This window comes from Pseudopodoces humilis, chromosome 23 (assembly GCF_049639895.1).
Source record: "Pseudopodoces humilis isolate 2021_Gansu_Grassland_sample_001 chromosome 23, ASM4963989v1, whole genome shotgun sequence".
Taxonomy (NCBI): domain Eukaryota; kingdom Metazoa; phylum Chordata; class Aves; order Passeriformes; family Paridae; genus Pseudopodoces; species Pseudopodoces humilis.
In genome coordinates, this window is record NC_142222.1 from 3616043 (window position 1) to 3640612 (window position 24570).

Consider the following 24570-nt stretch of genomic DNA (forward strand, 5'->3'; position numbering starts at 1 on the left):
TTGGTAGTTCTGGCAAACTGCAGGAAACTGCTGCTGTCATCTCTTCAGTGGCACTTCATAAGAAGATGTTGAAGCATATGAGGGTCTTTTATGGACATCCTGTGCAGTGCACTGGAAGTAGCAAGTGATAACTGTTGAGCATTTTCCTGAGAAGGAGGAGTCATTTAAATGACTCATGGATTGAATCAATGACTGCTTCTGTCACAGAGTAGCATTTCAGTAGAGATCAAGTTCCAAAAAGACTCATGGCTCATCTCAAGTGTTCTGTGTATATTTAAAAATTATTTGCCTCCAAAAATTCAGTAATGGAGCTGTTGTGACCATCTTCAGTGGAATATAGTACTGTGTTTTTCTCATGGCTTTTTGGTGTGCTTTTAATTTGAATCAGAACTTTGATTTGAACAATATCCTTGTAGCAGTGCTGAGTTTCTTTAAGGTTGTGTAATGATAGGAGTGCCTTTAATTTGTTCACTTTCTCTTTTCCAATGGATTTTAACTGTTGTATTTTTGAAGATCATACTTAAAAACATTTATCTGCTTTACTCTTTAGAAGGAGCTTCACCAAATGACATCTCCTTTAAAATGAAAAGGTGTTGAATATTTTTTATGTATCAAAAATGCATATTTTAATAGTTTCTCTCTTCTGTATAGGCCACAGGAGAGGAGAACTGGATATGAACAGCAGTTTCATCCGGGTCCATCTCAGACAGATCATGATTCACTGGAATCTAAGCGACCACGTCTTGAACAAGTGTCTGATTCCCATTTCCAGCGTGTTAGTGCAGCCACAGTCTTGCCTTTAGTGCATCCTTTGCAGGAAGGGTTGAGATCTGCAGATATTAAGAAGGTAAAGCCATTTGCTGTTACAGTGCTGAAGGTCTCATCTTCTGTGTTGCAATGAGCTAATCAGATTTTGTCTGTTAGGTAATTTTTTTTGTTTGTTTAGGTTCTTTATTTAATGCAAAAAATTTACTTTTACACGCTATCAGAAGCTGTGATCATGAGTCAGTGTTGCTCTCTTACACAGTCTGACTCAAACAGAGTGAATAGACTGGAATTCTGTGTTGCCACTACTCTTAAGTCACTCAAACTTCAGTTGTAAAATGATTGTAGCACAATGTGTGAAATATTTCTGCTTTTCAACTGAAAGCTGCTGGCAAATGCATGCAAGTCCATTTTCTCCTGTAATTAACATTAGGACTGAATAGTCAAAGTACTTCCTTCCACCCCCTTTTCCCTTTTAAGCATTTGAAGTGAATCTGCTTATTTACATAACACTAATTATACTTGTCACTGTCTCATTTTGGCTAAATCTAGGACAATCTAGTTTGGGGTGGGTGTTTTCTATTTTAGGTATTGAATATTAGAGCTAAATTCAAGAGAGCTTCACATTTATAACCACAACTAACTCCAGATGTGCTTTATTAGGCTGGTCATGATTATTTTCAAGAATATCATCCTCAATGTTGGTGCAGTGTATTGATGATTGGCTCCCAAGTAACCTTTCCTTTAAAAATAAAAGTTACTGTTTACATTTATGAAGATGTGTTTTAAAAGGAAGGTGTTTGGGTCTTATTTTGCTTTCAAGGTAAATGTTTGCAGTATGGTGTTTTTGAAAAAAAAAACTTTGAAATTACATTATCATAAAAGATTTAGAGCATTATGAAAACTTTAATTGACTGCTCAGCAGAGATATAGATAACTGCAAATTGTTAATTCCTGGTTATTTTGTTACTGAACACTCATTCCCAAGTTATGACTGATTTCCTCTCTATCTCCCCTCCATCTCCTGTCCCCATGGAAGGACCCAGCTTTTGGAGGAAAGCATGAGGGACCATCTTCTCCAATTTCTGGTCAGCCTTGTGGGGAGGACCAAAATGCTTCACCTTCCAAGCTGTCAAAGGAAGAATTGATTCAGAGCATGGACCGCGTAGATCGTGAAATTGCAAAAGTGGAACAGCAAATCCTGAAACTGAAGAAAAAGCAAGTAAGCACAGCAGGCACTGCTCTTGTTTTCTACCAGTGAAAGAGGTGTGGAAAAACCTAATTTGGTGATGGCGAATGTTTTGGTTCACGAATGAGATGAAGAAGTTGGAAAGGAAAGGTTATGTGTGCAATTTTGTTTTAAATAAGTGGGACATCACACACTTACAAACATTTTTTGAAAGCAGGAGAAAGCCACATAGGAACAGCAGCAGTAGATGGGTTTATATTTGAAACTGCTGTGAAACAAGGGCACTGTGACTGTAATTTCAGCTTCAGAGCTGCCTGCTGGCTGAGGAGAGGATCATCTTTCTTCTTTCGTAGTCTGTGCAAGTGGAGAATCCCTTTCATGCATCTCCAAAACCAGAGCTTGTACAAATGTCCCTGGATCATCTGCTTTCCCAAGGGCAAGAGATCCTAACATCTGGAGCTAAGGTCAGCCTTGGAAGAAAGTGCAGTAGGAGGGGTGTGAATAAACACAGAGAGCAGAGAAATAAAGGAGGAAATATCACTTTTTTTTGTATGGCCCTGGCTATGCTTTGCATCAGAGAGCTGCACTTCAGCCACTGGAAGCAAAGGAAGTGTTTGCTGGCAGAAGTTGTTGCTTTCCCAGTAGCTGTTGTGGCCAAGTAAACCCACCCTTGAATCAAGGCATCTGTTAGTCATTGACAAAAACAAAGTCCTTGTTTCCTTTTCCTTTTCTGACTTTCAAAGATCCAGATAGAAAAAGTGCCAGCTTTTTTAGTTGGAACTCTGGAATAAATGAGATTTACATTGTAGGAACTGTTAACTTGTAGGTCCAGGATAACAAACAGACAACTCTCAGGAGCTGTGTGTTCTTATCGTCTGGAAGCATTTAATTATGTCTGAATTATAATGACCTGTAAAGTGACCTCCAGCAGAAAAAGAAGGATGTCACTGAGTACCTGTTTGTATGTTAATGTTTATCTCTCTGTGCACTTTTCCACAAAATCAGCAAGTGCTGTGCAGCTCATCTATGAAGGATTATTTGTGCACATTTGTCTGTGATTTGACTTAAAAAAACTACAGAGTTGATGTTGAAATAATTAAGCCCACATCTAAGGGCATTCTGCTAAAATTTTGGGGAATTCTTGCACAGCAATGTAGCGCATTCTAGCCAGGACTGTAAGGCAGGATGGATCTCTGGTGCTGGAAGTTCTTTGCTGTATATTCGTGGCAGACATAGGTGATGGATATTTAAAAAATGAAGATGTCGCTGAACCAGATTTATTTGATGTGAAAGTAAATCACAGCAGTGTAGGAGCTAGGAAAGGATTACAGGGTGGGTTGTTTTTGGTTTTTTTTTGCTTTTGGTATTTTTTTTGCTTGTTTGGTATTGTAATGGTCTTGGAACTTTAATGCATGTGGAGTGGTTTATTTTTGCTGTGAAGTACCTTTAGAATGATGTTCTCTGTGGTGTGTTAGGACTTTTGTACCTTTTGAAACCGTAACACAGCAGTAATGATGACACTTGAACATCTAGAGCACTGAAAGGCAGCTCTGTGGTTTATTTCCACTCAAAGACAGCTCTGATGTAACTGTTCTCCAAAGTTGATACTTTTGTTTAAAGTTAAATAGTGATAAATTACAAAGTGACAGTGGCTTTAACTATCAAGTTGAAACAAGTCTGATTCAAGGCAGGTGAGTCTTGTAAACAGGTAATTGACTTACCACTAGTACAAAAAATAGTCTTGTTATTGTCCCTGTGGGCATTAAAACCATTTCATTCATTCCTTGTCAGTGCAAAGTGAAATAAGAGGCAGTGCTGACTGATCTGCTGTGTATTTTATCTCTGGTGAACTAATTAGTGATGGGGGGAACATGGATGGCTGATTTTCTTTCTTTGGTCTCTTAGCAACAACTTGAAGAAGAAGCTGCGAAGCCTCCCGAGCCAGAGAGGCCAGTGTCCCCTCCTCCCGTGGAGCAGAAGCACCGCAGCATCGTCCAGATCATTTACGATGAGAATCGGGTGAGTGTCCTCTGCACCTCACCCGGGGGGCTCTCACTGCCTCTGTGCTGACATTCATTAGGTCTTCCATCTACTTCCTTGGGGCACATTTTTCTGTTTTACTGATTTGCCCACCCCTCTTTTATTATTCATTTGCTTCTTTAAATGAAAGACATTTTTATGACATTTTTATTCTCAATCACAGGAATCTTCCTTCTATCTTGTAAGCACTCTGAGTCGTGGGTCTCATCCTTAGAACCTTGTACTGAGATTCTTAAATTATAGATATATATAAACACACACATATATATCCTTTTAAGTGTATGATATTAAAAATGCCTCAGAAATTCATCTTGAATTCCCTGTTCCTCACATGAGCTGACAATCTTGGCTGAAGATTCTACTTTTAAATGAGCTGAAGAGAAAAAACTGCTTATATTGTAGGATTTTATGCCTTCTTTATAAAATGTGACTTCTGGCACTTAAGATTTGGATAAATGAACAGATGCGAAGTAATAATATATTGGTGAATTATGAGCTTGTGTTGTTTAAGTGGTGAGAAAAGTTCAGGAGCTCAGTAGTATTGCCAACAGTAACAGCAAAAATGCTTCCTGCCTTTTTTTCCCATGGTAGTTTGAGATTAGGGAGTCAGATATCTGGGGGTTTTGAAAATATTGTGATCTTCTGTGAGAGTGGTATATGTTTGTTTAATTTGAATTTTATTCTGTAGTTTAGAGAAACAGCTAACTTTTGTTACAATTTTTTTTTTTTTGAGGAGGTAAAAACCCCCAACAAAACAATGCTAGATTTTGTACAGTACAACTCCCAGGCATTCCATGCAAGGAGGGGTCAGAGTTACTTTGTGGTCTTCACCAGTGTAAATGAAAGACCTTTGACACATTTTGTGTGTTTATGTACACATGGATTCACACCCCCAGATTTGGTAATTGGAGAATTTTAGTCTCTTAATTCCGTTTTTCAAACCTAATTACACTTTATTTTACTGGACACCTTTCTTCCTCTTTTTAATTATTTGCTGTATTATGAAATGCATGGGGTTTTTTTAACTGCAGAGGTCAGTTTCTGCTTTTATGCTCTATCAGATTCCAGACTTGGAGATCAGAGTCACTACTACACAATTCACGTACTGGTTTCTTTATTTGCTGGGGCAACATTGCAGAAGTAGGTTAAGAAGGATCTCATGTGGTCAGGCAGGGGTTTAGCAGAGAACATAGAGTTCAGATCCACATTTGACATGAACTTCAGAGGATTTACTCAGACTATACCAAAAAAATCTTATTTGCAGAAAAAAGCAGAAGAAGCTCACAAGATTTTTGAAGGTCTTGGTCCAAAAGTTGAATTGGTAAGTTGTGGAATTCTGGTTTTTTTTCTTTTGTACTATTTTCTGTGTTGCCAGTTGCTCTAATTCTGTTGTGCTGAACAGCTGTAGTTCTGTGATTATGTATAGAAGAAATGTGTGTCTAAATGCACTGGTGAGTTGGGGCTTGAGCGAGTTCATTTGCCTTGTAAGTGTGATTTTTAAAATAGATTTTAATCTGTTTAAGAGAACAGTTTGAAGTATGAAGAAATTAAGTACTGTTATATACATAAGTAGTTACAATCTAATTTTAAGTAATGAAATCTGTGCTTTGTGCTGAATATCTTGTAGTCCCTTCAGCTCTGCTGCGTCTCAGATTGAGTGCACTATTCTCAGAATACTAAAATATTGTTAAGTGTGTTGCGTGCACATTTAGAGCTCCATTGCAAAGTGCTAAATATTCCTTTCTCATCCCAAATTGCAGCCACTTTACAACCAACCCTCAGACACCAAGGTCTACCATGAAAACATCAAAACGTGAGTGCTTTTATACCCTCTCATTGTCCCATTCAGGGGATCTGGACTTAAACATTCCCTCACATTTTTCATTGTTGTCATCTCCAGATAGGATGTGTGGGTTTTAATCATAATTAAAAGCTTCCAGTCCACGTAACTTTCTGATTTCTTTGTTGTAAAACAGTTCTGCAAGATGTGCATTATACGTGCTGAAGGCAGAAGGAAGCCCTGTCTTTCCATCTTCATTTAAAAGACAAAAATAAATAATAAAACTTAAGTTGGTTGTCCTTTAAAAAAGTCTCTTAAAAAAAGTAATTCTTGCTCCACCCCATCAAATAAATTTGTACAGCAGTTCCAAAGTACTCATTTCTTGAATAAAATACTGGAAAACTTAACTTTAGGGCTGAATTGCAAAGACTTTTCCCCCATAAAAGCATAATAGCTCCAACCAAATCTTTTCATTCTAGCATATTATCTCTCATGTGGTAAAGGAGAGCAACTGCCTTGAAATTGGAACCTTTTGTGTCTCAATTGCTTATTCCAGCCATCTTCAACAATTTCCTCTCTGAAAAAAGCCAGTATTAGCTGATTTAGGTATCTCGACTTCTTTGGGAATTTTCCCTACTTTTTACCCTGAAACTGCTGTTCATAATAAAGATCTGTCATCTAAAATTGAGATGGGTTTTGTTAAGCAGTTTTGAAGTGATTGATTCTTATCAATCATAATAAAGATCTGGCATCTAGAATTGAGATGGGTTTTGTTAAGCAGTTTTGAAGTGATTGATTCTTATGCAGTTCACTTTTTCCCCTAATTTTGTTTTCCAGAAACCAGGTGATGAGGAAAAAGCTAATCCTATTCTTTAAAAGAAGGAACCATGCAAGAAAACAACGGGTAAGGGTACAATGATTTTCTAAAAGGAGCATGTGGCTGGTTTTCTGTCTGGACCCTTGTCTTGCATTCCCAAATACATTGATTAGACAAATAAGACCTTAAGCTAAAACAAATGTATTTCTGGAAGGCAGTAATGATTACCCAATACCTCTAGGATGTGTAAAGCAAAGAAATAGTGTATAATCAAAATCTACATTTTTGTATCCACTTCCTCACCTTCTCTGTGTTGGAAATTTGGTATAAGTTATCTTCAACATGGAAGGAACTGGAGCAGGAAAAATCCGTGCATTCCAGGAGCCTGCCCATGTGACATGTACTGATCACTTGGTGTATCTTGCTTAGTTCAAGGTTTGCTTTTGGAATTTAACAGGAACAGAAAATCTGTCAACGTTATGATCAGCTGATGGAGGCATGGGAGAAAAAAGTAGACAGGATAGAAAATAATCCACGCAGGAAAGCCAAGGAGAGCAAAACACGGGAGTACTATGAGAAACAATTCCCAGAAATCCGGAAGCAGAGAGAACAGCAAGAAAGATTCCAAAGGTATTACTGGCGATCTGAAATATTCCTGCAAAATATCTCTTCAGTCTTAAGTTTTAAAATTACTTATAATATTTTTTTAGTTAATTTTAAGTTTTATATTCATCACTTTATTGCTTTAAAAGGATATTAGTGTGTCACTGAGTATACATTAAAATGTTCTTCCCTCTGTTCACTGTGTCTCCATGGCAGTGAGCTCAAGTTTCACTTCCCATCCTAAGGATCTCCATGACACTATCTGTCCACTTTCACATATGTCCCCTTTGCTGTCCCTCCCCTCCAGCTGTGCCAGCAGTGCCAGCCTCATCCCTTGATGTCCTCTGAGGCTGCTGTGGTGATGTCCACAGGGTTCCTTTCCCATGTTCCTTTTCACATCTGCTGTCAAACCCCATACTTCCCAACAGGAACACAGGAAAAGGGCCACTTAGCAAAGGCTGCTTAGGTTGTGGTGTCAGTGAGATGAGAGTTAAGCTGCTCAAAAGGGGGTTTGTGGAGTTTTGAAGACAACTGGAGCATCAGCTTCCTATGAGTCTGTTCATTTTGGGCACACACCCTAATTTACACTGGTATTTTTCTGTCACTGTCTGTGTTACTCCTGTGGTTCATGATCCCTGTATTCATTAGCCCTCACACTCAAAAACCATGTATCTTCTTAATTAGCAATTTGACTGATCTTTTGTTGTACTTGCCAGGTAATTTTCTTCCAGATGTTTTAGCATTTTAAAATATTCAAGGTGTGACAATTAAGGCCCTATTATTTAATTTTAATCTATCAGACATTTGCTAGATGGAAACTACAAGGAATCTTAAAAGGAATGAACTCACTTCAGAGTTCACCTTGCAGTGTTGTAGGTAGAGAGATAGGATTTAATTTAGAATTAGGTCAAGTTTGATTCAGTGGTGTTGAAATCTGTTTATCTGATGTTCGAAATCATTTCAATACACCTTGGAGAGTTCAAGCCCCATAAAGATTTAATCTCATATCTTGTAACCATCTGTCTACATCATCTTTTTGTCATAAAACATAGGGAAAACAGAGAGTTAAAAATACATTGTGAAGGCTGCAAGATTTTGTGGAATCAAGAAAAGAAGAAAAGTAAACTGTTAGAATGGGACAACATTCAAACATAAGTTTCACTTTAAGAAAATATCATGTCTTTGTAATTGCAAACTACTTGGAAGGGGGTCATCTCTTTACATTATATTTACATTCTGTAAAATAATGGCCTTTCTGTCTATAGCTGTGCTCTAATACTATTGCTAAGGGTTTTTTCTTCAGATTTTGTGCAAATGGATGAATTCAGTAAAATCTTTATGGTATTTTGTCTCTCCATTTAGCAGTGATTTTTACCTCTGAAATGCTTTTTCAACCACATGGTGTAGTATATTATTATGATGTTCCTAAGGGTAAAGATCAAAAGCTGAAAAATTCTTCCAAATTACAGCTTTCCCCATAATTTTAAAAGTGGGAAATTTTGTTTTCTCGTAAAAAATCTCAGTGCTGTATTAGTTACTTGATCATATTGATAAAAGTCAAATTTAGTGTGGTTTTCTTAAAAAAAAAAAAGGGTCTTTCAAGGTGTATCAGTTGTACTAATTAAGGAGATAATTTCTGTGCCACTGATGAACATTTCTCATGCTCATCAGAAGCAAATTCATTTATCTGAAGCACCTGCTTTGCAGTGGATTTGGTGGTAACACCATTTTTTGTGCCCTGTCTGCTGAGCTTTGCAAACTCACTGCAAAACCAAGCAGGACATGACAGAGTTTATGCTCTGACTCTCCGTAAGGAAGACAAATCAGTCCTAACTGATTTGAGAGACTGTTAACAGCATCATAAGTGATTTTGGAGGTTGTTGTGGTGTACAAAACCTGCAGATAGAGCTCATTTCCACTTTATCCTTTTTCCTTCTGTTTCCCCCTCCTTTCAGAGTTGGCCAAAGAGGGGCTGGCCTTTCAGCAACCATTGCTAGAAGCGAACACGAGATTTCAGAAATCATCGATGGACTCTCTGAGCAGGAGGTGAGGCTGGTGGCTGTACTTTGCTGTAGAAGCACAGCCAATAAATATCCTTCCACTGGCAGTGAAAGGTGTATTGTAGAGGGTTTGTTTCAATTATGAGAAAAAGTTCTTCTCTCTTTAAGAGAATCTCTGTGAAGTGTGGCTTTAAGCAGATCTTACAAACACTTTTCTTTCTAATTGTATCTGCCCTAGATTTTTCTCATGTGGCTGTTCATTGCAGGCTTGCTGCAACCTAGTTTTTTAAAGCTGTATCAAACGTGTGAAAACTTTTCCTTTTCTCAAATCCTCCATCATTTTGGTTTTCCATCAATTTTGACACTGTTTCCTTTAGTTGCCCATAAATGTTCTTTGTGATAGTGACAACTTCTGCAAGAGTTGTGTACAAAAAGAAGTTCCAAGCTGACTGTGAATGTGGAGCTTTGAGAGCTGTGTAAACATCAGTAGCAGCATTTTGTATGTTCTTTACTTTGTCTTTTATTCTGCAGAATAATGAGAAACAAATGCGCCAGCTCTCTGTCATCCCTCCCATGATGTTTGATGCAGAGCAGAGAAGGGTGAAGTTCATCAACATGAACGGGCTGATGGAGGATCCCATGAAAGTTTATAAAGACAGGCAGTTCATGAATGTCTGGACAGACCACGAGAAGGAGATTTTTAAGGAAAAGTAATGGCCTTTCTTATCTTTCCTTTTATTGCATTGAAATGACAGTTAAAGGCCCAACCCTATAGAGCTAAATCAGGAATGCTGAAGCTTTTGTGCAATAATATTTGATAATGTTCTTAGTTGGCTGTAATAAATATTACAAAAAATTTTAGACTTCATTTTCATCTGAGTATGCTCACATACATTTAGTCCTTAATACAGTATTTTCTCAAAAGTACTTTTGTTCTGTGCCAAGATCAAAAGGAGATGTGTAGATATGGAATTTCATTCTATCATTTTAAGTGCTCAGTTCTAAATTTGCACAGTCTGAAAACTGGGCTTTTTAGGCTAATTTCACTTGTGTAAATGAAGGGCTTACTGATGGAACAGATTGTTTGTAAGATTGTTTTGCTTGTTTAATCATGGATTATGTTGTTAAACTGAAATAATTTCTGATTTATAAAAGGTTTGTCCAACATCCCAAGAACTTTGGTCTAATTGCTTCCTACTTGGAACGAAAGGTAAGATGTTTTTTAATATAAATAAAGCTTAGGGTGGGTTCCCTAACTTTCCAATATCATAATAAATAGAAGCTATTTTATTTTAGTATTTTTAATTTTTATATAAAATTTTTAAAAATTATTTTAAAATAAGAACTATTTAAAACTTCAATACTTTTAAGTGTTTGGAAAAATTTAAAAATCAAATCTTCTCTTTTCATGAGGAGTAAACTCTACTTTTTCCTGCTTTTTCACTTTAGAATGTTCCTGACTGCGTATTATATTATTATTTGACCAAGAAAAATGAAAATTATAAAGCCCTTGTGCGAAGGAATTATGGCAAACGCAGAGGAAGAAACCAGGTACATTGAATTTATTCATCACTTGGGTATTGTTATTTTATTGCTTCATGTTTACAACTGTTTCATTATGTGAGATAGCAATGTATTATAAGCATGGGGTGAAAATAATTATTTTTCCTTCATTGTATTGCTGCCCTTTTAAAATTTAAGTGAGCCTGACCTCAAGGGTGTTGTTGGTTGGTTTGGTTTTAATTCTCTGAAATATCTTCTTCCTTTGCACATTTCTTACTTGTTATAATATGGCAATTCATTTTCTTTGAGGACTCTGCCACAGACATTGAGGTTGAATCCATCATTAAATCCTATGTTGGAGCCAAGAGAAATTAGGTTTAGCATGTGACTTGCAGTGGAAAATGTGTAATCAGTTCATAATGTCAGTGTTTGTCAAAAAGCAGAAATTAATAGTGATCTTTATTTGGTGGTCAGGCTCAAAGTCCAACTGCAACTTTAGAGCCAGAAGAAGGAGACCAATTTAATGCATGTGAATTGAAAATCCTCCTGATTCAGGAAGTGTTCCTTTGGAAGTCTTTGGAGAGAAAAAGAACAGCATTTTATAAATGCATTTGCTAGGCTAGCAGGGTTAATGTGGGTATTGGAAAATAAAATAACCCTGAAACTTTGGGACTGCACAAATCTGCTCTGCAGACCAGTAAATGCAGTAAATATTGCACTGAAATACACAAATACTGAGTGTTTTCTAGGAGTCCCAGTAAATGTATATTTTTAATATGAAATTGTTGCAAACAGCTTCAACTGAGGAGTGGATCACGTTCAGTAGAAACAGCCATGGGGTTGTGCCTGTGTGGTGCTGTTATATTTAAACCTTTGGAATTACAGGCTGGTGTCCTACCAGAAGAGTCCTGTCATGGGAGAACACCTTGTCTGTACCCCAAAAATGATGGATTGCTTGGAATTATGTCATTGTCACTGTGCACAGGATTTCACGGAGCTTCTGCTCTGATGGGAGGAATTATTGGAAGTAACCTGTATTTTGACAGGACTTCTGTTAGAATTTTTAAGCCTAAAAATCCTTTTTAATAGGAACGGTCATTGTTGGAGTAGTGATTGAGGAAGGATTGCAGTTAAAGTCTACATGTGTGGCAAATGAAAAGAAGATGGAAATAAACAGGATTGTCCAAATATGAACAATCACTGTGGGCACTTAACAGGGGGAGTGCTGCCATTTGTAGTGGCTCAGTTTCTTGTGCCATTATAAAATGAGGTTGGTGTGATCATGGGAAGTGTCACGTGTTGAGGGGTGCCTTTGCTGGGTGCTGTTCTAAGGGGTGAGGAGATACAACTGGCTCAGCTGTAGTGCAGTGGAACTGGAGATTTTGAGATATTTAGAAAGTCATTACTGTGTATTTAAATGTCTTTTCCATGTTGTTAAACTTCAGAATATTGGAAGTGTTAGAATTCAAAGTTTGGATGGACTTTTCTATCCATAAATAGTTGTTTTCCTTGGATAATGTATATAGAACAGAAAGATTGAATTCCAGCTTTAGACACTAGGGCATGAATTTACATGGTGAGCTCAGTTCAAGGTGCTCTGCCTGACTTTGTACTGCTCCTGTGAGTGCTGATTTATATGTAACTGAATACATCACTTGGAACACTGAAGGTTTGTTCAGCTCAGATTACTTGCTCTTGGAATTGTAGCAGAGTTGTACTCTGTAATTGCTGGTTGTTGATCCACTTTAAGTGCTACAGCAGATCCCTAAACTTTGGGCCACTGCTGGCCAAGCTTAATGTGTGCTCTGGGAAGGATGCGAGAAAGTGCCGGGTTTTTAGCTCTGGAGAGGGTTGAGCTGGACTTGCCAACTCACGGAAATACTCTCAGCACTCTAAAAGGGAAATTCTGGAAGTTTAACTTCAGAAGTATTGCAGTTAGCATGTTAATAATAAAGAACTAATGGTGTCAAAAATCATATTTGTATTTATAAATTTATTAATGATTAATTAGCAGCATATATAACAGCTGGTAAAAAAGAACTTGAGAGGGTTGAACTGCCTGGCTTGCTTGAACTTATCTTACAGTTGCAGAAAGCAGCTCACCCCCTTCCCCCTCCCATGCTCTAGCTTTGTTTGAAGCTGATATTTTTCATATCTCTCAGTAGCAACTTGAAACTTTCTTGCTGATTGGCAAACACAAGTCATGTAAGATTTATGAGGTGCTCCAGGATGGGCTTAGGCTAATAACAGGTGCTTCAGTTTAAACTTTTAATAGTTCATATATTTTTGTAAATTAGAAGGCAAGCAAGTGGAATATTGCAGTGGAGGAGATATTAATCATGGTAAGGACGTTGAAGTCCTTCAGAGAATGCAGTGAGCACAGCTTGACTCAGGTTTCAGTGTGGGGGCTTCCACTTGAAAGAAGCTCAGTGCTGGATCAAAGATGTGAAGAAGTGCAAAGCTAATAAAATTCTGATGTGTGTTTGTCCTCAAATAAGTCTAGAAAGGGCTTTTTATAAAATGCTGCCTAAACTGTCCCAGAGTGTCACAGAGGCAACTGAACAAATGTGTCTTAAACCAAGGCTTGTCAAGCGTAGAGCAAGTTTCTAACATAGAATTGAGAGAAAGTCATGGCTGTATGGTGCTTTAACTTCCCTATCCCTGGAAATGTTGAGGACAGGGCTTGGAGCAACCTGGTCTGGTGGGAAATGTCCCTGACCATGGCAGGGGGTTTGGAATTGGATGATCTTTAAGGTCCCTTCAAATCCAAACCCTCCTGTGAGTCTGTGTTTACAGAGAATTCCTTAAATAACTTGTTGAAAGAAGTTTAAGTGAAGTTTTAAATTAATTTGGTGGCCAGCAGTGGTCAGTGCTGGCTGTGTCCCTGCAGTGAGTGTGTCTGGAGCCCGTGGCCAGCAGCAGGTGGGAGGCCAGTGATGTGAGCAGACAGAAATTCGCTGCCTGTGTGTGACGGGATCACCTCTGGTGACTCCAGGGAGATTAGAAGGTGCTGTGTGAGAGGGGCAGCACTGCTGCAGGCAGCTTAAGTGGCAGAATGACACAATTTCCTGGAATAAACACGTTGCTGGGTCAGGCAGCCTCTGCTAAGGAGCTCTGGGATGTTGCTGCTGGGGTGGGTTTTGTCCTCTTGAGCTGTGCCCTGAGCTCAAGCCCATCCCCTTGTGTGGACAGTAAAAGTTTCAATCAGCAGATGAATGTGCAGGAACATCGATGACCGAGGCTTCGAATCCTTTAAGGTTTGTGTTTATACATTGATTATGCAGCTTAAATAAAATTACTGGGTAACAGAGAACCAAGTGATAAGTTGGCCTGGTAAGAACAGGATTTTCAACAACTGTTTTCTAAATACATTAGATGTAAAATAATTTTCTTTTTTTTTTTTTTTAATTCAATTTTAATTCCTTGTTTTCAGGTCAGTCTATCTAGAAAACAGAAAAAAATTATATTAGCATGTCTTTGACATCTTGTTTGAAGGAAGTCTTTACATAATCAATAACCAGCACCTTAATTGCTAATAATTTGCAGCAAGATGATAGTGGTTAGTGTTTAGAGTTTCTGCTCCAGTTCACATTATTAAAATGTCAAAACCAAGTCAGTTTGTGACTATGTCCAGCCTCAGTTTAGTTAGTGAAACAGTGACACCTGCTGCTGCTGCACTCATAAGGTGGTTGCTTCCTCTGTGAAAAAGGAAAGCCTATTTTGAGGATTTTTTCAGTAGAGTGTAAAATCCAAGTTCTAGGAGTGCTAGAACAGCAATCTTGTAATGCCCTGTCCTTGTCTTGTTCTCTGTCTTTGTGTTTCCATGAATTGCCAGATGTACTCTGGGTATCTATTTGAGACAAGCACGGTGTTTACTGTGCTTGTAAAGCTCCCATCTCAGTAGAGAAAAGAATTTTTGTTGTTTTTTTTAATAATTCTATATGTAAAGTCACTGGAAATGTAAGTCTAAAATTCCCAACCCATTTTTTTTAACAATTATATTTTTTAAATACTAGTGACAGTTTTGAGCAACTTGGAGTTGCTGATAACTTTCATGCTACAAGACCTTCTGCTCCCCAGTTGTAAGATCATGTTTCACTATAAAATTCACAAAGTTAAAAATAAAATTTGAGAGGATCAACACCCTCACTACATGGGTCAGACCTCCCTAAGCACTTTTAAAACATAGCTGTTCGTTTTTAGTGGGGGACACAACAGCCAGTGTGTGATTGTACACAATCACCTCCATGCTTATGCTGCAGACACCTCCTGTACTTCCATGGAATTTATAAGATATAAAGCAGAGTTTTTCTGTTCTTATGCCGACCACCATGCAGTGCCTGTAGCTTAAAACATTATCAAGTGGGAAGTAAGGCAGCATCAGTTTTTGTGCTGCTCTGAGGGCAAGATGCTGCACCTTTGTGTGATCAAGTTATCATCTAAATCCTATTTCATTTCAGCAGCAGATTGCTCGTCCTTCTCAAGAAGAAAAGGTAGAAGAAAAGGTAGAAGAGGAAAAATCAGACAAATCAGAAAAAAAAGAGGAGGAAAAGAAAGATGAGGAGGAGAAGGATGAGAAGGAGGAATCTAAGTAAGTGTGTATGTGCTGAAATGCGTGAATTCACCCTAGATTGCAGATTTTGGCAAAGATCAGAACAGGATTTGCATTAGCCTGGTAATGAAATCTGGACTGAAAACTTCTTTTGTGTATGAAACAATTTTTTTGGAAGTACAAATTTCTCTGTCTTGCTGAGCTAATCAGATCAGTGGAAAAAGTAATGGAATTATTATTTTGCACATGTAATAATTTCCATATCTTATTGGTTTGGGCTTTTCTCATATGTTCTATCACACATGGAGTGTTCATATTTTCTTTGAAGCTGACAAAATCATGTATCTGTGTTACTGTCTGGCAACTGGAAGTTGTGGGCAATAAGTGAATTCTGTTTCACTAAAGGCATCTTTTGGGAGTTTAGTTTGTGGAGTTTGGGTTTTTTTTGTCCCATGATATTCAGAAATATCTGCTCATGATGGCTGTCTGAATGTGATTGAATTATATTTTACCTGTTCCCAGAGAGAATACCAAAGAAAAGGACAAAACTGAAGTTGCACCAGAGGAAACAGAGGAAAGGGAGCAGGCAGCTCCTCGGGGCCGAAAAACTGCCAACAGCCAAGGTCGGCGTAAGGGCAGAATCACCAGATCAATGACAAATGAAGCTGCACAAGCAAATGCTGCTGCAGCTGCAGCTGCTGAAGAACCACCACCACCTCTGCCACCCCCACCAGAACCTTGTGAGTAGCATTTACAGCACTCCCAGGGATCCAGCTGGTCGTAGGCTCCTCGCTGACATGGGGTTGTTTCCAAGCAATCAGTGCACTTCTGTTTTCCTGTTAAATATTCCAGCTTTATTCTTAGCCCTGCTTATAATTTTGTGACTTTGTGGAACTGTTAAACTTCACAAGTGTAACTTCATGAATAGTGCATGTGCAATCAGCTGACTCTTAGGGGAAAAAGGCAGCTCAGCCTTTGTGTGTTAACACCATGTCTGCCTGTGCAGGTTCATGGTGGGTCTGCAGTGGTCCAGGTGCCTGTGACACAGATTCACTTACAGCCTGCAGCTCACAGAGGATGTTGTTAAATAATTGGCCTGATATCTGAGTCCTTCAGGGAGTTTCATAAGCTGAAATAGATCTTGGCAAGTTGTTTTTTCTGCATTAGATAGCAAGAGGCTTTTTAAAAATAAAATGTTACTTTCTTGGCTGATATAGTTAAAGAAGACGACATATTCTCTGAGTGTATTTTGGAAAAGGCTGACCTAATTTGTGTTGATGCAGAAATACCGGAATATCTTGTGGCTGGTAAATAATTATCCAGGATGGCAGGGCAGGTTGTGGTTTTTTTCTTGCAGTGCTCTGCTGTGGCAAAATTTGTTGCTCCTTATGCTTCAGCTGGGTAGTTACAGGCAGCTGCTATTCCAGAGCTTGTAATAACTCTTCTGTTACTCAGATGTTCTGCCTATAAAGAAGAGAGTAAGTGGGCACATCATCAGTTCTTGTATAACTGTAAACACCAGAGATTGTGAGAAACATTCTTGCTCCATTGATACAGTGGGGTTTTATAAGCAGTGGGTTTTTTTAAGTCTGAAGAAATAGTGGGTTTTGCTTTTGTTTTGTTTTATTTTTAAACCATTTATTCTGGTCTTTCTGTAAAATTCAAAGCAGTTTTTCAATGGATCAGATACTTCATAGTGTCCTACTTTTGTGGTTTGTTATTGGAAGCTGTTGCAGGGTCTTTGTTAAATGCTATGTGTAATGGCAGATTTTATGGAAAGGAAATGGAGGCTGGTGCAGCTCAGTGCTGTTCAGAAATTTAAACAGGATGATACAAAATCCAAAGGAGTGAATGAAAAGCACTTTGCACTGAATCATACTTAGTTTTCTGCTTGCTTTTGCTTACTGGGGTTTTTTGTTTTCTTTTCTTTTTGTCCATTTATCTAGTTGGAGACTCAGTTAATGCAGGAACAGTAGATTTCTTGACACCCAATAAATAACCATTCCAACAGTGAGACAGCACTGAACTAGCTTAGAGCATGTTGTATTGCTGCTTTTAGTAGCTGATGGTAATTACAGACATTTTAAATAATTTTTTACTGATAAGTACACCTAAGTTACTTACAAATCTTCCTTGACAGACAATTAATCCAAATTTTGTAGGTAGAATAGTTTTGAACAGTTTTTCTCCACTGAGCTTTTAGTGGCTCCTTCTGTATCTTTGACTTGGTTTAATGGAGATTGACTGCTTCCCTCTGTGGAGAGAGCTTTCCCCAGTGACCTGAGCAAGCCATAATGTAAATAGATTTCTTGACTATGGGATGTATAATTGGTGCCATGACAATGAATCCTGGTCTTTTCTCTGCTCAGTGTCTTTGTTTCTTTTTCAGCTTCTACAGAGCCTGTGGAGACATCCCGCTGGACAGAAGAAGAAATGGAAGTTGCTAAGAAAGGTAAACCTTGTAAAGCCTTTGACTTCCTTCTGGATAGTTACATTTACAAAATTTCAAGGATTTACTGAATCACTGAATATATTTGCTGTGATTTATGCCAACGTTATGCTGATTTGAAAATTGCTGTTGGTTTTTTGTAAAAAAAGAGAAGGCAAGCAGTTTCAACAGACAAAATAATCGTTTGAAACTTATGTTGACTCTTCATTTGGCTTACTTTGAACTGTTTGAACAGCAGTGATTCTCTGTCTTGCCTTCTCTTGTTCCATTTATTGAGGTTTGGATAGCTGAGTTATTGATCACAGTAAATATTGGTTCTTTTATGTCTGACCAGGTCTAGTGGAACACGGGCGAAACTGGGCAGCGATTGCCAAAATGGTTGGGACAAAAAGTGAAGCTCAGTGTAAGAACTTCTACTTCAACTACAAAAGGAGACACAACCTGGACAGTCTCCTCCAACAGCACAAACAGAAGGTGAGTGCTGTGGACATGGAATATCTTGCAGGGGAAGACTTGGATCTTTCTGAAGTCATCCATCACACTTCTCTAAGCATGTTTTGCAATCACCACTCATTTCCTTTCCTACTTGTTTTTGTGTTGTGACATAAATCTCCTAGAAGGGTGATCACTGACCTGTGACAGCAACCACTTCTTGCTTTAAAATGCCATAGATTTTGTACTAAGTAAAACATTTGAGCCTGAAGAGTTCTTCAGTGTTTTGAAAGCCAAGTTCCTCACCAGTGCATGAGTAACTGCAGATGTACAGCAGCTCCTTGAAACACAACAAGAACTGACCTTACCAAACATATCAGGAGATGTGGTAGAAGTCCAGGAACTGAAAGTTTGGGGGCACTGAAAGTAGAATGCTTTATGTTGGAATCCTCTAAGCTGCAGTGCTATCCTGGTCTTTTCTCACTGAGGTGAAGAATGTCAGTGTCTGTTTGCTGCAGCTGTTCTGTTGTCCCCCAAACATGCCGTGAGACCATGGTTTGTTCCCAAACTTGTTTTCAGTCAGGAGCAGCAAAAGTTGGCCTGAAGTTGAAAGAGTGTCCCCTTGTGAATGACTGTGCTAAACAGAGATTATCTGTCCTTCATTTCAACCTTAGATTGGTAAATGAGAATGCAGTAAAAGGCAATAATTGTGAATTTTCAGTACATTGTTAATGCTGTGTCTTCCTCAGTCTTCGCGAAGGCCCCGAGAGGAGCGAGATGTGTCACAGTGTGAGAGTGTGGCTTCAACTGTGTCTGCTCAGGAGGATGAAGATATTGAGGCATCTAATGAAGAAGAGAACCCAGAAGACAGTGAAGGTAGCTTTTCTAGGAAGGAAATCTGTGTGTGCACAGAAAGGAACCCATGTTTTGTGCTAATTATATGCTCAGAAAGCTGTACTCCACTTCATTATGTTGTTGTTGTTCAAATGCTCTTTCAGTTGGATTTTAGCAATTTGAATTCACTCGAGAGGGTGCAGCATTTTTAGAATTTAGCAGCCTAAAGATATTTGCTGCTTAGTATTTTGAGATGCTTTGATTATGCTGTCATCTGGGGTGTTGAAACAAGTTGAATCAAATAATGTAACCTTTGGTGGTTGGTAGTCTCAGTAAAGTTTCAGACAAGCAAATTCAAGTGGTGTTTTTTTTGTTGTGGGTTTTTTATATATATTTGTTGGTTGTAACTGCTTATTTATAGACACTCAACATCAGTCAATCTTGGCTGGTCTTTTGTGGAGCAAAAGGTAATAGAATTCGTAAACAGTGAATGAGAGAAGATGACTAAGTGTTGCGTTTTTAGTAGTTGGTATTTTTTAGTTTCAGTGTTTGTGTAATTCAGCCAATTGTCCATTTCTATAATAAGTCAAACTGAATTGTTTTGCAGCAGGGTTGGTTAAAATTGATGGATCCTTATTGCACCCAATTTGCCAGATTTCATTTAATGAACCTTCATGGTGAAACATTTTTTCCCCAGGTGCTGAAAATAGTTCTGATACAGAAAGTGCTCCATCTCCAACTCCAGCAGAACCTGCTAAACCGACTGAAGAAACTCCATCTGAGCCTGCTGCTCCAAAAGTAACCACTGAGACCCCAGCAGAGCAGGAATCTGCCATTAAATCTGCAACCAGCACATCTCCCTCCTTACCAGCCCAAAGTGTATCAACAGCTGAAACTCAGAACCCCGAGCCACAGGTCAAGGAAGAAATAAACACTGAGGCTGAAGAGCCTATGGAGGTGGACAGTAGAAGCCATTCAGCTGAAGCTAAGCCTGTGATTACTCTTCCAGTTCATACCAAAGTAGAACCTGTAGAGACTGAAATGAGGCTGCCAGAGAATATTCAAGTGAAAATAGAGAGTGATACCAAAGAGAGAGAGATGGAGAAACCCAAGGAAAAGTCAGAACCAGAGGAAATGGACTACAGCCTGTCCCAGCAAGTTACTACAGCCAGACCAGAATCCCATTCAGATAATGACTCCAGTGCCACCTGCAGTGCTGATGAGGAAGTTGATGGAGAACCTGACAGACAGGGGTGAGTAGGGCTTTGACTGTACAGTCTTTGAAGCTGTTTCTCTTTTGGGAATGGCTGACACCACAGAGGGTGTTTGAAGTCTTTTCAGCGTTCTGTTGGTGCAGTTCCTGTGTCACCCCAGCACGGCACTGGAGCCAGCGTCAGTCATATATAATGTAACATATACACAGTGCCAGGGATAGATGTTTAAATGCCAAAAGTATCCAGTCATGGAATGCATGTGGGCTTTGGAAGAGTGCAGGTGATGGTGTTTCTGCACTCTCCTGCCTCTTCAAACATCTTTCCACAAATGTCTTAGCCCTCCATGTGAAATCATTTTGTTGTAGACTACTGTTTCTTTTCTGTAGTCCTTCCTATCTACTGTGTTTTTCCAAAGCAGTCTCTATAGAGAAGGTTGCATTGATATAAGTACTGCATACAGAAATTTTTGATGTGGTTGATTCTGAGCTCATATTTTGGTATTTTTGTGTATTATGAAAATATAGCAGCATCTGTTGCCTCTTCTACCATATATGCTGTGGGACAAAACACAACATGGTTTTGACTTTTCATTTCTTTGTCCAGTCTGATAAATGTGTTGATTCTTGAAGTTTGAATTTGTGTTGTGTCTATATATTTTTTAAGATGTGTAATCTTGGTCCTTTTGGTGATATTTTTCCCTTCTGTCTCTTTTCCCAGTATCTTCAGCAGAGAGTCAAAGCCCTCACTGTTAAATCCCACTGGGTCAATTCTGGTATCATCCACGATAAAGCAAGGGCAGATGGACCTGCAGCAGCTTCACCACCGAGCAGCTGTCATCCCACCTATGGTATGGGTGGTTTTCAGTGCTGTTTGAAGGAGTGTTCTCCTTTTTAGGAAGCCCCCTGTTTAGGGGTCCTAGATTTAGGACCCTTAAATCTAGTCACAACATTAAGCAGGCAAAAAATTGTTAAACAAATAAAGAAAAATATTATTTGCTTTATTATTGCATTTTTCATGGGAAAGTAGGTTAAGTACAACCAAGTATAAACCCTGTAGCTTAAAACCAGGTGTGGACCTTCTGAAACACCCAGTGGAGTGTTGAGCTCCACAGCTCCTCCAGGAAGTGCCCGTGAGGGTGTCCCTGACATTGTCCCCTCACTGTCCACAGGTTTCCTGCAGCCCCTGCTCTGTCCCTGTGGGCACCCCAGTGAGTGGTTATGCACTCTACCAGCGGCACATCAAGGCCATGCACGAGTCAGCCCTGCTGGAGGAGCAGCGGCAGCGCCAGGAGCAGCTGGACATGGAATATCGGAGCGCTGTGAGCCCCTGTGGCACCTCCAAGAGCCCCAGTGTGGAGTGGGAAGGTTGGTGTTCCCACATCTGTACTGGGATAACCCAGTGCTTTGTGGCTGTGTGTTACTCTGCTGCCTCATTGGAGAGTGACAGTTTAGTGTGATAAGGAACTGATAATGAGCTGCTCCTTGCTGGAAGGAACCTGCTTGCTCTGCTGCACTTACTGTTGAAGAGCTGCCTTGTGGCCCCTTTATATAAAGGCAGAAAACTGGTTCCATTTGGGTCAAACCCAAAAATTATTGTTCCTACAGAGAAAGATGCAGCTTGCAGGTGGGAGGAGCAGATGATTCTGTTCTAGGGGAGCCCTTCCAGAAGCTTAAGGTGCAGGTGGGAGTATGTACTCCATGCAGTAAAACATTCGTTTCAACTGTGCTCATATATGGACACTGAGCACTGAAATAGGGCACAAAAGTTTGGTGGAACACATTAATGCTTCTTTTTAATTGCACTGTTTGTACCTAATGGGTGTGTCTGGCATTGGAGTAGTCCGTTCGTTAAAACTGTGCTGTGAACTGGACCTTTTGACTCCAGTTTCTAACCCAGGGTTCTTCTCTTTCTGATAATATCAACCCTTCCAGGGAAACCAGTGGCATATATGCCTTATGCTGAGGTCAAGAGAATAGAACAGGAAGCACAAGTGCAAAATCCAGCCACAAGGTCAGCATCACCCTACAGGTTATCTCCAAGAGAAGTCAATAAAGCCTCTCCCCAGCCTGAGATGAATGCAGCTCGCTACAGTGTCCCTCCAGGTAAAGATTTGGAGGATCATATTATTCCCTAAGCACTTTGTGAGTTGATAGAAGAAAGATATTTTTCTCTGTGTGTGTGTGTGTATGTGTGAATAGGTGCTCAGTGTTTTCCTAGCCCAGTGAGGCTGTACTGTGCTATTTCTGCTCACACTGCAGTGTCTAATGTACAATTTTTCCCCTCAAGTTCTCCAGCCAGCCCCTCACCAGGTGATAACCAATATTCCCGAAGGAGTTCGCCTGCCCACAACCAGACCCACCAGACCACCACCACCACTCATTCCATCCTCCAAAACCAGTGTGCCATCAGAAAAACCTTCCTTCATCATGGGAGGCTCAATCTCACAAGTAAGAGAATTATTATTTGAAAATCTGTCTTACTTTGAAAATCTTCCCCTTTCTCCAGTCTTCAACTTCTTGTACTTAGTTATGAAGTCACAGCATTAACCCTTAAGACCTACCTGTACATATCATTCTAAAAGTCCAGGAATTACAGGAGGTTTAGAAATTGAACATTTACTCACATTTAAGGGCATGGATATCCAGTTTAAGTGACATGTATCTCCAAACTACCAGTGACACTCCGCTGCTCTCTGCTTTGGGATATGGCAATGGGGCACTGTAGCATTTCCAGATGGGATCATAGTTGTTTTAGCATTCTCCTTTAAAAAGAGATGTGAATCTTCATTCCAGAAACGAGAGTTAACATCTGTTTGTTGTTTCAGGGAACACCTGGCACTTACTTAACATCCCACAGTCAAGCTTCCTATACCCAAGAAACTGCAAAGCCATCAGTGGGTTCTATATCCCTTGGGCTGCCAAGGCAGCAAGAGTCGGCCAAATCTGGTAAGGAAAGAAAAGCTGACATGTTTTATACAGTCTATTTAATGAACCCTAATTAAAGGAAATTTTAAAACCTCAATCTTTTTCTCCTTCTTCTCCTCAATAGCTTCCCTGCCCTATATCAAACAAGAAGAATTCTCACCCAGAAGCCAGAATTCCCAACCTGAGGGACTCCTGGTCAGGGCACAACATGAAAGTGTGGTGCGAGGTAAAGAAAGTCACACAGATTAAAAAACTCTTGTCAGAGCCTGAGAAAACCAAGAGAATTAACTGCTGAAGTGTTAGTTTTAAGTATTCTATGATTATATAAGTATCATAGGATTACAGGGTTCATTTGCTCCCTGCTTTCCAAGGCATGTGTATTTGTAGCTGGCTCCTCCTGTCTGCATGGCTCACTTAAAAATATTTGTCACAAGCCATGCCAATGCTCACTCGAGCAAATCCATCAAAAGAAAATAAATTAATTGCCATGAGTTAATGCTGTAAAATACTATAGTCAGTAAAATGCTATGTTAAAAGAGGAAATAGTCTAAGTGCCTCAAATGCCTGCTGTTAAATTGAAATTTCCCCTGTATTTTAATGTAAACTAACAGTTCTCAATAGAATTTTTATTTCAAATGGAGTGGATTTTTTTTTTATTCTCTTATTTATCAGGATGTCTTTAATTCAAATCAGGTACCACAACAATACAGGAGGGGAGTATAACACGAGGAACTCCAACCAATAAAGTTTCAGTTGAGACCATTCCTTCTTTGAGAGGCTCCATAACTCAGGTATTTTACTTTTTAATGCTGGGAAGGCTGTAGCAAAACAGCATCTTCAGACTATTACTGTGAATGTATTTGCATGTCTGAAGAAGTAAATTATGATCACAGGGTGGGAACTGCCTTGAAAAAAGAACTTTCAATCCAGTCAGATGTTCAAACACCACTGTTGCTGAAGTCAGCATTACCATGATTTCATCTATATATATATGAGCTTTCAAACCTTTTAAGTGATACCAGAGCCTTTGGTAAACCTAACTAAGGGCAACTTTCCTGAAAATTGCATCACACCTGAGTTCAAATATTCAAACCAAGTGTAACCAGTCTTGTGCATATTCTATTTAAATCCAAGAAAGGAAATTCAGGCCTTTTGTCTTATCATTTTTATATGCTGCTGTTTTGGTTGGTTTGGCATCCCTTTGTCACAAACAGCCATTGTCTCAATTCTGCTTTGAGATGAGAAGGGGAGGTTTCGTTGCTTTGGACAGAAATAAAACCTAATGCCACCATGTGATTTATGTTATCTTCCCCCCAAATGGTATTTATAGGTTAAATGTTCCAGGCTGTGAAATACACTGCTAATATTGTTTGACAAGGTAGCAGAAATAACCTTACTCATATTTAGGTTAAGTGTCTATAATAGAGGCAGACATTTAAGCCATACTTGATAAATTAGTTGGTTTTAT

At 39.1% G+C, this 24570-nt stretch overlaps 1 protein-coding gene across 4 annotated transcripts in view; it reads left to right on the forward strand.

Moving 5' to 3' along the window:
* The window catches only part of NCOR1 (nuclear receptor corepressor 1), a 54568-nt gene that overhangs the window by 16143 nt on the left and 13855 nt on the right, over positions 1 to 24570 (forward strand). The window contains exons 4-27 of one of the 4 annotated variants that reach the window (XM_014254962.2): positions 652 to 847; positions 1805 to 1987; positions 3860 to 3973; positions 5259 to 5315; positions 5755 to 5807; positions 6612 to 6678; positions 7049 to 7221; positions 9150 to 9240; positions 9726 to 9904; positions 10350 to 10404; positions 10644 to 10745; positions 15158 to 15288; positions 15772 to 15989; positions 17639 to 17701; positions 18033 to 18172; positions 18880 to 19006; positions 19662 to 20217; positions 20896 to 21025; positions 21347 to 21542; positions 22110 to 22280; positions 22465 to 22625; positions 23003 to 23123; positions 23227 to 23328; positions 23796 to 23893. In XM_014254962.2, the coding sequence (XP_014110437.1) occupies positions 652 to 847; positions 1805 to 1987; positions 3860 to 3973; positions 5259 to 5315; positions 5755 to 5807; positions 6612 to 6678; positions 7049 to 7221; positions 9150 to 9240; positions 9726 to 9904; positions 10350 to 10404; positions 10644 to 10745; positions 15158 to 15288; positions 15772 to 15989; positions 17639 to 17701; positions 18033 to 18172; positions 18880 to 19006; positions 19662 to 20217; positions 20896 to 21025; positions 21347 to 21542; positions 22110 to 22280; positions 22465 to 22625; positions 23003 to 23123; positions 23227 to 23328; positions 23796 to 23893 (3484 nt within the window). Of the gene's footprint in view, positions 1 to 651; positions 848 to 1804; positions 1988 to 3859; positions 3974 to 5258; positions 5316 to 5754; positions 5808 to 6611; positions 6679 to 7048; positions 7222 to 9149; positions 9241 to 9725; positions 9905 to 10349; positions 10405 to 10643; positions 10746 to 13841; positions 13955 to 15157; positions 15289 to 15771; positions 15990 to 17638; positions 17702 to 18032; positions 18173 to 18879; positions 19007 to 19661; positions 20218 to 20895; positions 21026 to 21346; positions 21543 to 22109; positions 22281 to 22464; positions 22626 to 23002; positions 23124 to 23226; positions 23329 to 23795; positions 23894 to 24570 lie in introns of those variants that run through there. The other 3 variants (XM_014254963.2, XM_088066024.1, XM_088066025.1) reach the window with 3 other exon arrangements.